The sequence below is a fragment of the Rhinopithecus roxellana genome, chromosome 15 (assembly GCF_007565055.1).
Source record: "Rhinopithecus roxellana isolate Shanxi Qingling chromosome 15, ASM756505v1, whole genome shotgun sequence".
Lineage (NCBI taxonomy): Eukaryota > Metazoa > Chordata > Mammalia > Primates > Cercopithecidae > Rhinopithecus > Rhinopithecus roxellana.
Genome location: NC_044563.1, coordinates 96,226,547 through 96,242,137, shown reverse-complemented (window position 1 = coordinate 96,242,137; position 15,591 = coordinate 96,226,547). Strand labels below are relative to the sequence as shown.

Below are 15,591 nucleotides of genomic sequence, written 5' to 3'. Positions count from 1 at the left end.
AATTAGCTGCTGGTATGCTGGGACAGGGGTTCCTTTCTAAGGCAGTCACCACAAAGTAACTTTTATCAGGGGACCTTCTGATAGATTGTTAGTCTCTTCAGCTTACCCTGTTTATTTTTTGTTCACTTTTTGCTGCTATGTTTTGTGACATTTAAAAGAAGGCTGTATCCAAGAAGGCCAATGCTAAATGATGGACTGAGCTTGTAAGTGGAGACATCACAGCCCATCAGATGTGTGAGGAGGCTGCAGTGTAAAGATGCAGCAATTTTCCCAGGTTATTTGTGGGCAGAAAAGAGCAATGCAACTTTCTTTTATGACAGCATTGTATTTTGGCTTTCTTCTAAAACGATATCCATTAAAAAAATTAGAACTGACCGGGGAATTGATTCTTAAGAGCTTTTGTTTTCAACTTAATTTATAATCTTTCTGGATTGTTGACTGAGTTCCTTGATTGATGTTGCTTTGGAATTACTGTTAAGTGCTTTAATCTTTCTAGGATTGATGTGAAAAAGTGTCTGTTCATCAGAACTCCACTCCAGTGTCAGTGCCACCCCTACCCACTACTCTAAACACAGACATTTGTTAGTTACCCAGGTTTCTTGTAATTTCATTGTTAAGTCCGATTAAGTTTATTAATGTGTGCATTGATCTAATACAGGAGAATGACTAGGTTTAAGTCTTATTTTAAATTCCCCAGGACATGTTTCTAGAGAATGCCATTTGTTGACTATTAATTTTATTTGGCTTGGTATTTTAACACCATTGCCCTTCATTTATTTCTATTTTTTTTTTTTTTTTTTAAAAACCAGGATCTCACCCTGTTGCCCAGACTGTAGTGCAGTGATGCAATCATAGCTCACTGCAGCGTCAACCTCCTGGCCTCAAGAGATTCTGCCACCTTACCCTCCCAAATTGCTAGGATTGCAAATGTGAGCCACCATGCCTAGCCCATTTTATTAGAGATAAAAAGGATGTGGAGAAATGCACAAAATTTAATTTAGCTGTTCTTGTACTCATTTTCTCTCTTTTCCTCTCAACTCTTTTTCTCTTTCTCCATTGCTGTGTTGTTTCTAGATTTTCTCATTAGAAAAAGTTAGTTGTTATCACATAGCAGTGACTCCCTTTCAGAGGATACCTATTTAATGAATGACCTGTGTAAGATTTTTATATTGTAAAAGTTCTACGTATGGGAATACTATGGAAGAGGTGAGGTAAATCTCCATTTAGTAAAGTGCTCTGCAAGTTGTCTGCCTTATCCGGATCTGGTCTTCAGTGACTTCCCAATGACCAGTCTTATTTCTAGCACCACTGATTTTGATTACATATATTTCATAAGGGCAAAATTAGCAGACTGTGGTGCTAACTTTTGTGAACTGATGTAAAAAAAGGCTTTTAAATAAATTTTAAACTTAATTTTTTATTTCTATTTTTCATGATAGATCAATAAGAGAATTGTCTTATTTATCTTATTTTACCTAAATTCTCATCGTTTTGAGGTTTTGAATCTTCTCTGTGGCTTTGGGCCTGGGGACAGGTAGTAGTAGTTTGTAAAGTTAAAAAAAAAATAGTAATTTCACTTATTTTTTTCAAGTTCTTCAGATTGTGACCAAAAAAGGCTAGAGGGCTGATTTTGAAACTGTTATAATGAAAGATGGTATTTGAAAACTTTTGATGGGGGAAATTGCCGTCATATTTATATTTTGAAAAGTGTTTCCTTATTTACGCACTATTGACTTCCTATTGAGACTCAAAATTTTAAGTACAACTGGTAAAGAATTCAATGGATCAAATTCAGTAAATCTGAAGTCACTGGAATAAAGGCCCCTAAGAAAAAAAAAAATGTGTCAATTTTAAAGGTCTTTCCTAACTGAAGACCATTTTGTGATAGAGCCAAAGGTTAATAAAATCAGTAGTGAATGTAGCAATTTTACAGATAAGCTATTCACAACAAGTGTAGTTACTTGAATAAAAAGCTAATTCAGTTCTAAAATGCCACATGCAGTAGCAGTGAATAGCTGCTTTTAGGTGCTTTCTGGAGGAGGATAAAATACAGAATCACAGCACTCTTCTCTTCCAGCGTCCCTGGCTGCCTGTAAATTGCTGTGAATGGGGCTGTGGGCTGACAGGCTCTATTAAGACAAACTGCCTTTCTCATCGGAGAGATAAAATAAATCAGGTGTTTAGTCAAATTAAAATACTTCAGCTGGAGCAGGCCCTGGGGAGCACTGATCCACCTGACTAATCTGAGAGAAACTCAAGACAGATGTGGTTTGGGGATAAAGACGACCCTATGGAACGAAAAAAAAAAAGAAAGAAAGAAAGAAAAGAAGAAGAAAAAGAAAACCCTGCTGCACTATCTTTGGAGTTGGAGAATAGATACGGTTTATAGTAGAGAGTGTCAGGCACACACTGTGTGTGATATTGGATAAAAGCAGGCATGCTGACTTGTAGAGAAGCTGTGTACAGAAGTGCTTTTGCTGGCTCCCTTTTTGTGGTTTATGAAACTACCTCTGTTTTTATGTGGGAGGCAGAAGACTATTTTCTGACAGTGCTTTTTAGAGAATCATTTTAAGATAGCTTAAAGGACATGAAACAGATGATGTTAGGTAGCTCCTGATGACCTCTGCTGGCCTGGGCAGATCATCAGAAGTTGGTTTACTTTTTTTCCAAGTTGATTTTATCAAACCTCCAAACATGATTTAGGACTTGATTTTTCTCTTCTTTCTTTTTGAGAGATAGTCTCTTCCACCCAGGCTGGAGTGCAGTGGCACAATCATGGCTCACGGCAGTCTTGAACTCCTGGGCTCGAGTAATCCTCCTGCCTCAGTCTCCTGTGTAGCTGGGACTACAGGTGTGTGCTACTATGCTCAGCTTATTTTTACAAAAAAATTTTGAAGAGACAGGTTCTTACTATGTTGCCCAAGTAGGTCTCAAACTCTGGGCTTCAAGCGATCCCCCCACCTCGGCCTCTCAAAGTGTTGGGATTACAGGCATGAGTCTCTGCACCTGGCCAATATACTATTTTCTATATAGAGTTAATGCATAAGAACATTCTAAGGTCTTTTGCCATCTTTAACAAAACTTGACTATATTTTGGTTGCCCTTTTATGTCCCATAATTATCTGTTCTTTCAGCAACTCTGACAATTGTAGTTCCTTTGCCATGGCAAAGTTTCATGTTTAATTTTTTTAAGATAAAACAACTTCTATTCACAGGTTGGATGGTCAATGTCATTTAGACTTGATGTTACCTTTATTACAGTGGCATAAACACATGCTGTTAATTAAAACAGAAAAATCCAGCATCATAGGTCTTAAATGCTTGGCTTTAAACCATTATAGCCAAAAAAAAAAAAAAATACAGTGGGTACAGAACAGATAAATGCATCCCCCTCCCACCTCCACGCACACACACAAATTAATCTGCACATTTTGAATATAAGCTATTGTATGGTGTAAATTGTTTTTTCCCTAATTTGAGCCTCAAGGGCTACTTGGCTATATGTATGATCCCCAATACAGGGGGAATTTCAGATTTGTTACACTACTATGTTTCACTCCAACTTCATTTTTAGTGCCACTATTCAAAATATATACATTAAAAAATCTGAGGATGTTCAAGTTCCTTATGTAAATTGGCCTGGTATTTGCACATAACCCATGCATATTCTTTCACATACTTCATATCATCTGTAGATTACTTATAACACATAATACAATGTAAATACTGTGTGAATAGTTGTTATATTATATTGTCTTATTTGTATTATTTTTTATTGTGTTGTTATTGTTTTTAAAAATATTTTCAACTTGAGGTTGGCTGAGTCTGTGGTTGGTTGAATCAGCGGATGTGCAACCTATAGATAGTAGGAGTTGACTGTATGTACTCCTCAAGTTTAAGGAAAAAATAGTGACAGCCTTATATGAGTGTTTAAATTCTCATTTTAAAAATACTGCTTTCTGCATTTTCTTCTTAAAGGTATATCTTTTAAGTCCAAAGAAAAAATTTAGATGCTGCTGACTGTTTACAATTGGATTCAGCTAAATGGTGTTATTCCATAAATTCAGGTATACTTATATGTATCTATTAACCCTGGAAGCACCAATGCATTTATAAATCTTTTGGTTTCACTGTGAACAGAAGAGGCTAAGAAGTCATTTACATTTTATCTTTAGCCTTTCTGTGCCTATGCGGAGGAGAAAGGGGAATAAGTTGAAGATGGTTGAAAGATTGTTTAAGATGGAGGCAGAGAAACTTTTCCAGTTTTTATTGGGGAATCTAAATACTAGATCCAACTCTTGTATTGGTCCTTGCCCAAGATTTCCTGTGTAAGCTCTTCTTTATTAATAAAAAATTGTAGTACAGTAACTATCACTATATCCAATAAACCTCTCAAGTTATAGCATATAGACAGGTATTACAGTAAAATTACATGTATGTTAGAATATTGCACAATATATAGATAATAAAATGTGTATACATCCCATTTATCTCATATCTTTCCAATCTATTCACCACACTGCAACCAAAATGACCATATCACTCATTTCTTAAAATACTTTAGTGATTAGGAATCATTCTTAGAATAAATATATAGATCATCACACATGGTCTATAAGGTGCTAATGGTTTGCCCTCTTACTAGCTCTCCAGCCTAATCTAATGCTCTATTCCTGTTTATTTTCCTTGCTCAAGTTTCACTACTTTCAATTTCTGGAACACACCAAACTGCTCCCCACCCCCAATATATATGTGTACACACACACACACACACACACACACACACACACACACACGGCCTTTGCCTATAGTGTTTTCTCCTTTGGATAAGCTCCTTGACCACCAACCACCCTCTTGCAACCCTTTCTTCAGTTGTAGTTTCTTTGTCATTGCAATTTAATGTTTTCTGGAAAGCTCCTTCAAACCATGCTCCAACTCTTTGTCTAATTAACTCCTATTTATCCTTCTGTTAATTTGTTGCTTTTTCAGATACTTTCCCTGAACTTGGGCACCCAAATTTGGTTAAACTCCCACAGAACATTTGTCTTATTTGTAATTCCTATGTAGTTGTAGTTTACATTTACATGTTTGATTACATGACTAAGGTGTCTCTTCAATTTTTTTTTTTTTTTTTTGAGATGGAGTCTCGCTCTGTCACCCAGACTGGAGTGCAGTGGCGTGGCCTCGGCTCACTGCAACCTCTGCTTCCCTGGTTCAAGCAATTCTCTTGCCTCAGTCTCCCAAGTAGCTGGGACTACAGGTACCTGCCACTATGCCCAGCTAACTTTTGTATTTTTAGTAGAGATGGGGTTTCACCATATTGGTCAGGCTAGTGTTGAACTCCTGACCTCAGGTGATCCACCCGCCTCGGCCTCCCAAAGTGCTAGGATGACAGACATGAGCCACCATGCCCAGGCTGTCTCTTCAAATTTTCAACTACAAACTGCCTAAGAATAAGGACTGTGTCTGCTTTTACTTGCCATGCTGTCCTTAGTTCTTGATATAGTACCGAACACATAGTTGCAATTCGGAAAATATTTATTGAATTAAAAATTTATTCAATATGTAAATTTAAAAATCTCATGTTGTATTTTCTCATTCCTGTATATATTAATGAATACATTAGTAGAACTTTTTGTCCTTTTCAAGAGATCTTATGGATCTTATGATTCTTTTTGGGAATCTACTTTTGTATTTTGGAAGTTCTAGATCAATAAATTCTTCCTTTTACCAAGATGAAATTTCCCATGGCTGAAGTAAAAACCCATTTTCTTTTAATAAATTCCAGGATCTAGAAAGAGTAGCTGGCCGCTAGCCTTGATACAGTATTTGTTTCCTTATCAGTGGAATACACTTTCTAATAACTTTATTTTTCCTTTAATTTTGATTTTAGGCCATCGTTCAGCTTAGTAAATCTGAGGATATAAGAGATACTGACAGCTCTTTTTTTTTTTGGACCTGAGTTGATATTAAGAATCCCAAGATAGTCCTAAATGTGGGAGCTTCTCTGTTGACATCAGTTCTACCTTTCAGAAATCATATACTAACAAGTGCTAGCCTGTATCCTCTGAAGTTTCTCTTTCTCCTTTGGGCTACTTTAAAAATAAGGCCACTCATAATTAAAATATTTTCTCAGATCGTAATGGTGCTTTCTTAGTAGGAATGAGGGAATTTCATAAGGAGGTTGGAAGTCTCTCCTTCTGCACACACAAAAATTGGCAATCTTTGTCCCCTTTGACAGCTGGTGGCATTTTTCTGAAAAGCTTTCAAATCACAGATCATTTCTTCATAATGAAATCTGTGTGGCTCAGATACAGTGGGTTGAAATTCTTATCTTATGCTGCGGTAAAATGCTCTAATTTAGATTCACAAAAGGATTCTGTACCCTTTACTTAGGAGAGCTGTGCAATTTGCCCATAAAAAGACTGTTCAGCACCATTAGTGCATACCATAAGTGTTCAGCGACATCATATTCATTAAACAGCATATCCTTATGCATAACCTTTTCAACCTTGAATGTGTTTTTTTCTCTTTGAAAAATGATAAATGACAAAGGGGTGATAGAGCCCCCCCAAGCAACACTGTTGCCTTTACAGATGAACTTGGGAATTTTAGCTTGATCCTTTTTCAGGAAAAAAAAAAATCACATTCAATCTTTTCTCACCTGAGGCAGTTTTAATTCTCTCTGTAGAATTTTCTCTGTGGCCAGGAGATTGACTCCTAACTTCTAAACTTCAGTGACAGATCTTTATACAATAGAAAATTTTGTGAGAGCAAAGATCAGAAACTTCCTCAAGCAACTTTTATTAAGCATGTACTATGTCTTAGATACTGTTAGTCACTAAGCTTAGAGGTGATTATAGAATATTAATATAATCTATAGTTTCTGATCTTTTGTGTTAAATACCATGGATTTCCTAGCTTGATCAGATAGATTGGGGGCAAAAAGGAGAGAATGGGGGTAAGTCTGCTTTTTTTTAGAGCAAGAGGGGAGAGTGAATGAGAATTTTACTAGTGGCAAAACTTTTTTCTTGGCAGGAACAGTGAGGAACTCTAGCATTCATTCCACTGCTATAATTACTCTCTGGTGTTCCTGCACCCTCAGTGGTCTCCAGTCATTGACCCAGATCTTTAAATGTCTTAGGATAGTCCCTTTCTTAATTCTGCCCTCCTTTCCCTTATTCGTCCAGGTATTTCTCAAGCTTGTGAGATCTCTTCTTGCTTCCATTTTAGGTACACCTGAGAGCCTGGCAGAAAAAGAACGGCAGCTCTCCACCATGATTACCCAGCTGATCAGTTTACGGGAGCAGCTTCTGGCAGCGCATGATGAACAGAAAAAACTGGCAGCCTCACAAATTGAGAAACAACGGCAGCAAATGGACCTTGCTCGCCAGCAGCAAGAACAGGTGAGCCCTGCAAAAGGTGCTGACGCACTGGAGATGTGGAATGCGCCAGGCTCAGAGAGTAATCACATTGATTGGCTCATTTGTTGTAAGCTTTCCTAAAAAATAAAAATAAAAAATAAGAAAAGACGGAAAAAAAAAGCCTTCTGGAAATCTAGGGTCTTCAAGAATATTGAGGGAATATGTGTACAAAAAAAGGCATCATAGCAACTGGGCATAACTAAAATGATATATTGTTTCAGGTTTGGATTTGACTAATGACTTGGGGATGCTTATTCATACAGACATCACATATAATCCCTCTGTAGCTTCACTATGAGTAAGTGACTTTTCTCTGGGCCTTATTTTCCTTATCCAGAAAAAGGGGGTTCTGTTCCAGAAAAACTTTGGGAATCTTTTAGTTCATTGGTCCAGTGATTTTCTACAGGTTTAAAGTCCAAAGAGGTGACCATACATTTCAGATTTCCCCAGATAGCCCTGGTATAGTTCCTGTTTTCTAGAGTAAAAATACCCTGCCTCCTTTTACTTGTGAAAGTTTTCTTGGTTTGGATGATACATCACGTGGTCACTATCTATAGCATAGGTAAGTCATTGAATACAAATTAGTACATGGTTCCTAAAAGTATTTGATTTGATTGACTTAGAAGTGAGAATGAAGAAAAAAATAGCAAAGTTTAAATGTATATCTTTTAAAAATAAATCACTTTCCCAAATGTTTTTTCTTGTCTCTTAAGAGTACATTAATCTAACAATGATCCTATAGAGTAGTCCCTGATGCTTTAGATCAGACAGATCCAAATTAATGTGCAGTTTTTAGGAATCTGACATTATTACTGGAATTATCTTTTCAGTTAAATGTATTTTATTGGAGTATATGAGCAATATATGCTCTGTTGATTTTAATGAGTTGTGATGTCTGGTATTTTATATGCTTGAATATTTGCCCACATGTAGGAATATGGACTCAGCCCCTAATGGAAAATAACATAAAGGAACACTGTAAAAAATCAGAAGTTAGAATGTCATTTAGCCATCCAGAGATGACACAGTAATTAACTATTGACACTTGTGAATAAGCTAGCACAAATTAATCTTGACACATTTGCAGACGAGTGATATCTTACAGTGAACACTTTGTAATTATATTTCAAAATGAAAATTAAATGACACTTAAAACTAGGTTGTCATGCTCAATGAAGCGAGCATGTAGCTCAACCGATTGGCAAATAAAATTCAGAATTTGAGCCACATGGTGCTTATGTACCATACTTCACTGTGTCAAACCCATACGTCTAGAGTGGATGATAGTAATTGCACTGTGGTGTTTTGGATGCATTTCTATGCAGCACTTTATCATTTAGGAGGGACCATCAATATTAGATGCCTAGTGGCGTTTCACTGGTTTACTAAGAGGAAATAAATATTCAGAGAATCCAGCGTCTATACCTAGAGCTGCAGAGTGAGTTGTACATTTCTGATTTGAATATCCACAAGCAGAGTGGGCCATCCCAACCTGATTAAATACGATTTCCATTTTAAGTATAAAGCTCTGGCAAGGAGTAGTCTCATTTCTCACACTGTAGTCTACATTAGGGGCTGCTTTATCATGGCTTTCAGTAGGAACCAGCAGCATTTAGAAACAGACTGCTACGTTGCCATCTTGTGCTGAAAGAGGTATAATTTGGGCACTACCCCCTGCATAGGCTAGAACATCAAAAAGGCTTGGGAAGTATATAGCTTGGAACTGATTTACACTCATTTTCACTCCCAACATAACCCATTCTAGAATACTGACTTTTGGAAGTAGGAAGAAATAGGAAGAAAAGACACTGTTGACAAAAAGGCAGTACTAAACAAAGTCCTTCTGAGTGCTCTCTGGCTGCTTTTCTCTCTGGCTTCCTAGGTTGGCAGTGAGTGTGTTCTCACTAAGGATCACTCTCTGGACTTCAAGCTGTAGCAGCTCAGCTTTTGAGTGAATAGCGGCTTGATGCCTGACTCATACTTCATAGTAAACACCATTATCTTAAGGAAGCTGTTTGACCTCCTGAGGGCCAGAGACAGTCATCAGTAGGGCTTGCATGAAATGGTTAACATTTCTTTTTATAGGCCAGGTAATGTGTTTAGATGTTCAATTTGATTGTTGGATGAAACAAGGAAATATAAAATTTGTATATGGATCCTGTACTGTAAAATAAACACATTGTCCTCAAAAGGATAAATGGATAAATGTTAAATTACAGCTTAATTTGTTTTTAAAAATATTTTGTACATCACAGACAGCATCAACAAAAAAAGCTCAAGATTTTTTCCGTTTTGCTGTGTTCTTTGACACTCCTTTAAAAATATTTGTAAATGTATCAGTTCTGAAAAATCTTTGTATCAGGAAAGATTTTGCCAACATAGACCATATTAAAGTAACAGAAAGATTTTCCAGTGTCTTTGCTTACAGATTTTACTTTTTACATCCAAATTAAGCCATTTAGAAAAATGTAGCCAGAGATTTTCTATCTCTATGCTACAAGGATTCGATTTCTAAAATCCCATGATTACCAGCTGACCAGTGCAGATATAGGTGAATAGCTCACAAATGTAATTAAAGGGGTAGTTTTCCTACAGATAAAGAGGAGAGATGGCACTTGTTTAAAAAATTTTCCTTTTATCCATCTTTCTGATTTGGCCTCTTTCATTCTATAGGAACTCTTTCACATAGAGGTGCAGTAAAACATTGTTGTAATGCCAGGAGAAATACCCGAAGTAATGGCAGAAGTGTAAGCATTTCATTTTAACTTAATGAAACTTTGTTTCTGATAGATTGCGAGACAACAGCAGCAACTTCTGCAACAGCAGCACAAAATTAATCTCCTGCAGCAACAGATCCAGGTCAGTGTATTTTATTACTCTCGTCTGATTATACTTAGATACTTTCCTCCTTGAAAATGGAATTTAAAACTCTGCAGATGTACCCCTGTCTTGTAAACAGCACCAAAAGGACTGTTTTCGAGGATGTTGTACACAATTCTGTAAGTGAATGTAAGAAATATGGACTAGGTGGTGGCCTAAGCATTCTTCTCTGATGTGATATGTAAGCAAAATAACCCTTATCTGTTTTCTTTTTGCCATTTGTCTAACACTACCTAGTGGGAACCTAATGGTTTCCCACGTAGCATACAGATGGTATTTTTACTGCCACTGACCACTTTCTGTTTTGTATTTTACCATGTAATAGTACTGTAGAGAGAAGCTTACTTTTAATTTACTTGTTAGGACAAATTGGATCAATTATGAGAAAAATGTGGAAAAAGGCTGTTAATAATTTGTTCCTTAACAAATATTAACTGTATTCCTTCTAGATGCTAAAGGGAAAAGAGAGATTAATGAGTGATAGTTTGTCTTCAAGGAGATTACAGTCTAAAAAGGAAGAAAAACTTGTTCCTGAATAATTACAACACAACGTAGAAAATCCCTTTTTCTTATGGCAGTGTAAAAATATATAGATCATAATTACAATGGTCTGGGTCTATAAAAATATATAGACCATAATTACAATGGTCTGATTTCTGTCATTCTTTTAGATACTTGATGGTTAACTCAACAAACAGCTATTTGAGATAGGCAAGGAAAACGGTCTCCATTTCTCTCCATTTCCAAATAGGAATATAGGTGTGTGACTTCTAGAAAGCCCTAAAATAAGGAATTGGCTGTCTAGTGATTAATCCTCAGAAATACTGATCACAGAGTTATCCCTATCCTACTATAGACTCTTGTTTCCCTTGGTTATTGGAGAAACTTCTGGGATCTATGATTCAAACTAGCTGGGCCAGAGTATTCTGAATTATATTATTACTTTTCTCGAGGTTAATATCATGCTCTCCTGTATTTTTTTAAAAATATCAGTAGCATGAAGTCATAGTTTACTGCAATATTCTACCTCATTGACGAATAACAATGATTTTACCTTCGATCCTTGCTTCATTTTGTTAATCATACTTAGTGTACCAGGTAGTTACTGCACTTAAAGTACTAATTTGGTATCTGAAGCAGTCCCTTTATCTAATTGGCATTTTGTCCAGTTATTTTCAGTAGGAGGTCTTAGCCAACTTTTTTGTTGGTTTTTGTCCTATTCAATATTCCATATTCAAGTATACATGTTGCAAAATAAAAAAGTCCAGATATAGATGAGTTGGAATGTCTTTGGCATTCTTGGCAGTCAACCTTTACAATTAAATCTTGGAATAGTTTCTCATTCTGATATCCCTTTTATGACTCATGCTGAGATCCTTAATTAAATAACTGTCCAGGTGTTCCCTTGTTCTGCCCTTATTAGAATTTTCAGTGTAGCTCCTACTGCTCAGGTCAAGATTTTTAGCCTGTAGCTTCCTACATTTTTCTGTAGATCCCTCTGTAAGAACTCAGTAGATGTTAAACAACGTGAGTGTTTAGGTCTCTCTGTTTTTCCTATTTGTAAAGCAGGAATGGAGAAAGTTCCCTGAGGTGTTCCTATATCAGTTAATTATTGTTTTTACTGCTGCTTTATAACTTACTGGTTTATTCTTTTCTAACATATTTTACTTCTTAGTCCAGTGCTGTTTATACTGATTGGTTGTCTTCACTGATGTTTTCCTGTGGCACTGAGAACTTCAGGTGAATAGGAACCAAATCAGTTCAGAATATGTTTATGAAATATTTTTAGTGTATATTGCTTATATATGATTGTATAGTTATAAATTGACTACATAATTTTCAGAAAACTGCAGAACATGATCTTAAAATATTCATTGGAATGAACATTTGGAAACACCAATTTGAAAAGATAGGAGTAACTTTTTTCAAGTTTTCTAATAGAAGTTTGATTGCTTTTAAAATTTGTGGATATTTCTTGTTTAATTTTTTTAATTTCAGCTAATCAGCACTTGAACTTAGCAGTAAAAATTGTAAAATAAAGATAGTCAATGTCAGAGTTACATTCACTTTAGAAATATAAGATTCTTTGTAATAAGAATTCAAATTTTTTTAAAAATAAGAGAAAGCAATAAGTATTTATAATTCATTCTATCCAGAGCTACTGCTTCATGGCATATCTTGTCAGTATTTACCTTCTACATATGAGACTATTCAAAGCATTTTTCAAATGGTGAAAAAGACATACTCCTTACACAAAATGTATTCATCTCTGATACTTACAAAATGGGTATTTGACATTCAGACTTTCTTTTTTTTTTTTTTTTTTTTTTTGGAAGGAGAATGGGTTAACTATATTTTCAAATATGGCTTTTGAAATTTGATCAAATTTAGGAGAGAGATTATTGTTAGACTAATTTTAAATGCTTTTTGAGCAAAATATGAGACTGAAGGGATGCTTCAAACATTTTTTTCTATCAAAAAAAGAAACACTTTCCCATTTGAACCCAAAATAGAACAAAGGATAAAACAAGATTATCAAAGATGAATTAAGGATTATTAAAGATATTAAAAATAAAACGTAACTTCTTGTTCAAAAGCAAATGATGAATACAGAGACAATTTGAGCAAGTTTGACACTTTTTTCTTTTTATATCTTGAGTCCTAGAACCTATTCGCTTACATGATCAGCAAGATTAAATCATGGCAATTGGCTATGGTTCATGAGTATGAGGTGGTTGCATTCAATATCATTCCTCTTGTTCAGAATTCTGACTTCTGAAATAGTACTGTTCCCCACCCCACCCCCTGCCCACAATTTGCAAGCTTTAATAGAAGCAAAAGGAAGAGTGCCTAACCTCTTTTAACAACCCACACAGACACATCTGGGTCTATTATAATGGAAACAAATGAAAACCTGAATGGTTTCCACAAATTGAAAAATAGGAATTTTCATTAGAAATAGGAAAAGGCATGATTAAGATAGTATTGTAAAAGTTCCCATGTTTATTTTATTTGCAATTATTCAGAACTTATATGTGCAGTTAAGAACAATTTTATTTATATTTGTTCCTTGAATATATTTTTTAACATTATTTTGCCTTTGTAAATTCTAACTTTTAAATAGATTCTTCTAAAGCCGTGTAAGCCATGTTGAAAAAGTGTGGTGAATGATTTTGTGAACTGTTTTTACAGTTTTGATGAGTCCATTTTTATAGTTTAATAAATCAGGATAATAATTATAAATGACTATTAAAATATTACTTTAATATTAGGTCTTTTCAGATAATGTTTGCTTTGTAAATTCAGATCCCTCTGTGCTTTGGAGAAAATGATGATTTCTCTCATTTTTTACATGTTAAGTAATTCTCCTGATATGGAGCCCAGAAAAAAAATAGGTATTTTTGATATTTCCAGGACAGAAATAGTATATTTTTTCCAAGTCTATGGAAAGCAAAACTAATAGGTCATGGAATATGGATCTTTGGAGTTGGGAATGTTGATTTATAGGCTGTAATTTCAAAGGAAAGATAACTGCTTCAGTAATTTCATCCTCCCTCTCCCACTCATTGAACTGTAGTATCTTAGCTAATATTTTGAAGCATTTTACTTCTCAGTTATGCTAACTGGTAAACAGAATTCACTTTTAATTAATTTGACAGTTGTAAACAGATTAAAGCGTGTTTATAATATTTTAATCAATGACTAAATATAAGACAATTCTAGGGAAAACAGAAAATATTTAATAAATCCTCCTTTCTTGATTTTTTTCATATATTTATTCATCTAACCTCATTTGACCATGCCATGGTTTTGAATCTGGAGAAGATATTTTTTTATGGATCCAATATACCACATTCTTTGGTTTCTACAGCACATCAATTGGAACACATTTAACGATGGAGTTTTGTGGCTAGAACTTTGCAAAAGAATTCAGTTCATTAAAATACCTTTGTGAGAAACTTCCTTTTCCAGGGATGAACAGTATTATCCAATTATTCATGTCTCTTCAGACTCCAATTTCAGAGTTATTCAAGTGACTTGTATTGTGAGCTATATAGGCAATGTCCTCTCCTCACATAGCTAACTAAACAATGATCTCTTAAGAATGAACTGGCTGGGTGGAGTTTTATTTAGGCATTTGGCTTTCTGGGCAAGGGTCAATGATTTAGTCAGTTCATACACATATGTCTTTTTTGGGTATAATTGTGAGACTTGAAATTTTTAGTTTGTGTTTTCTTTATGATTAATGTTCAATATTCATTGCCTTCCCCTCATCATTTAACATATGCAAACTTTATTTGTAGAAGGCCTGAACTAAATGTCATTGCTGCATCTTTGCAAATATTGTTTGTCTTATCTGAAAACTTTTTATTTTAAATGTTGAAATCCATATTGTTTATTTTCTTTTACCCAAACCAAGTGTTCATTGCTTCACTGAAGTTCTACTCTGTTCTTAAGCCTATATGATTATCTTTCATATACAGTGTTTTTAATTTTGATTATAATATATTCCTGTGTGCTATTAATATATTTTATATGTCTGTATGTTTGCTACATGGTAGAGCATCATTAGATGTGTGTTATCCTTTTTTCCTTTTTGGTAACCAGAAAGATGCTAATATTATAAGCAAGGAAGTGATTGTACTTAAGCAATTAAACAGAATAACTTGAGATGTCCTCTCACCTTTTAAGGAGATAGACTTTGCCTTTTGTTTCCTTCAATATGATTAACTACAGTCATTTCAGGTATCTGCTGAGCAGAATAAAGGACTACCTTTTTATGTGAAGTAGTTGTCTACAGATCAGAAATAATTGCTTTGCACATTAGCCTTCATGGCCTACTTGACCTAGTTAATTAATTTTTTGCTAGCATAATAATAATAGATATATATTTGAAGATATGCTTCATCATTAAGTATCTAATTGACCTCTAATTTTAAGAGCTGCACCTTCCATTTATTGTCTTTTGGAGATGGCTGGAGCAGCCAACAGGAAAACCGAGGACAGTCTGAAGCTGACTTCAATCCCACATAGTCCCTCTGTCTTAGGTTGTATTTCTTTGTTATTTGTATTTAACATTGATGAGCAAAAAGCAATTACAGTGCTCCTGTTTTGGCTCTAGCAAAGAGTCAGTTTTTGTATGTTATTGATCAGGTAATGGATCTCCTTCCAATATTCTCTGAAAAGGACTAAATAAACCTATTGAAAGTAATTTGATACTTCTATCGGCACTTTACATGCATCTGATACTCCCTTGCAAAGAAATGAGGGGTATAAATGCAGCTTA

The 15,591-nt window shown here is 35.0% G+C and overlaps 1 protein-coding gene across 12 annotated transcripts in view; it reads left to right on the top strand.

Annotated features, from left to right (window-relative positions):
* The window catches only part of SOX6 (SRY-box transcription factor 6), a 702,902-nt gene that overhangs the window by 458,721 nt on the left and 228,590 nt on the right, over positions 1-15,591 (top strand). For all 12 annotated transcript variants that reach the window (XM_030918953.1, XM_030918959.1, XM_030918957.1 and 9 more), the window contains 2 exons: positions 7,234-7,406; positions 10,215-10,283. In XM_030918953.1, the coding sequence (XP_030774813.1) occupies positions 7,234-7,406; positions 10,215-10,283 (242 nt within the window). The remainder of the gene's footprint in view (positions 1-7,233; positions 7,407-10,214; positions 10,284-15,591) is intronic.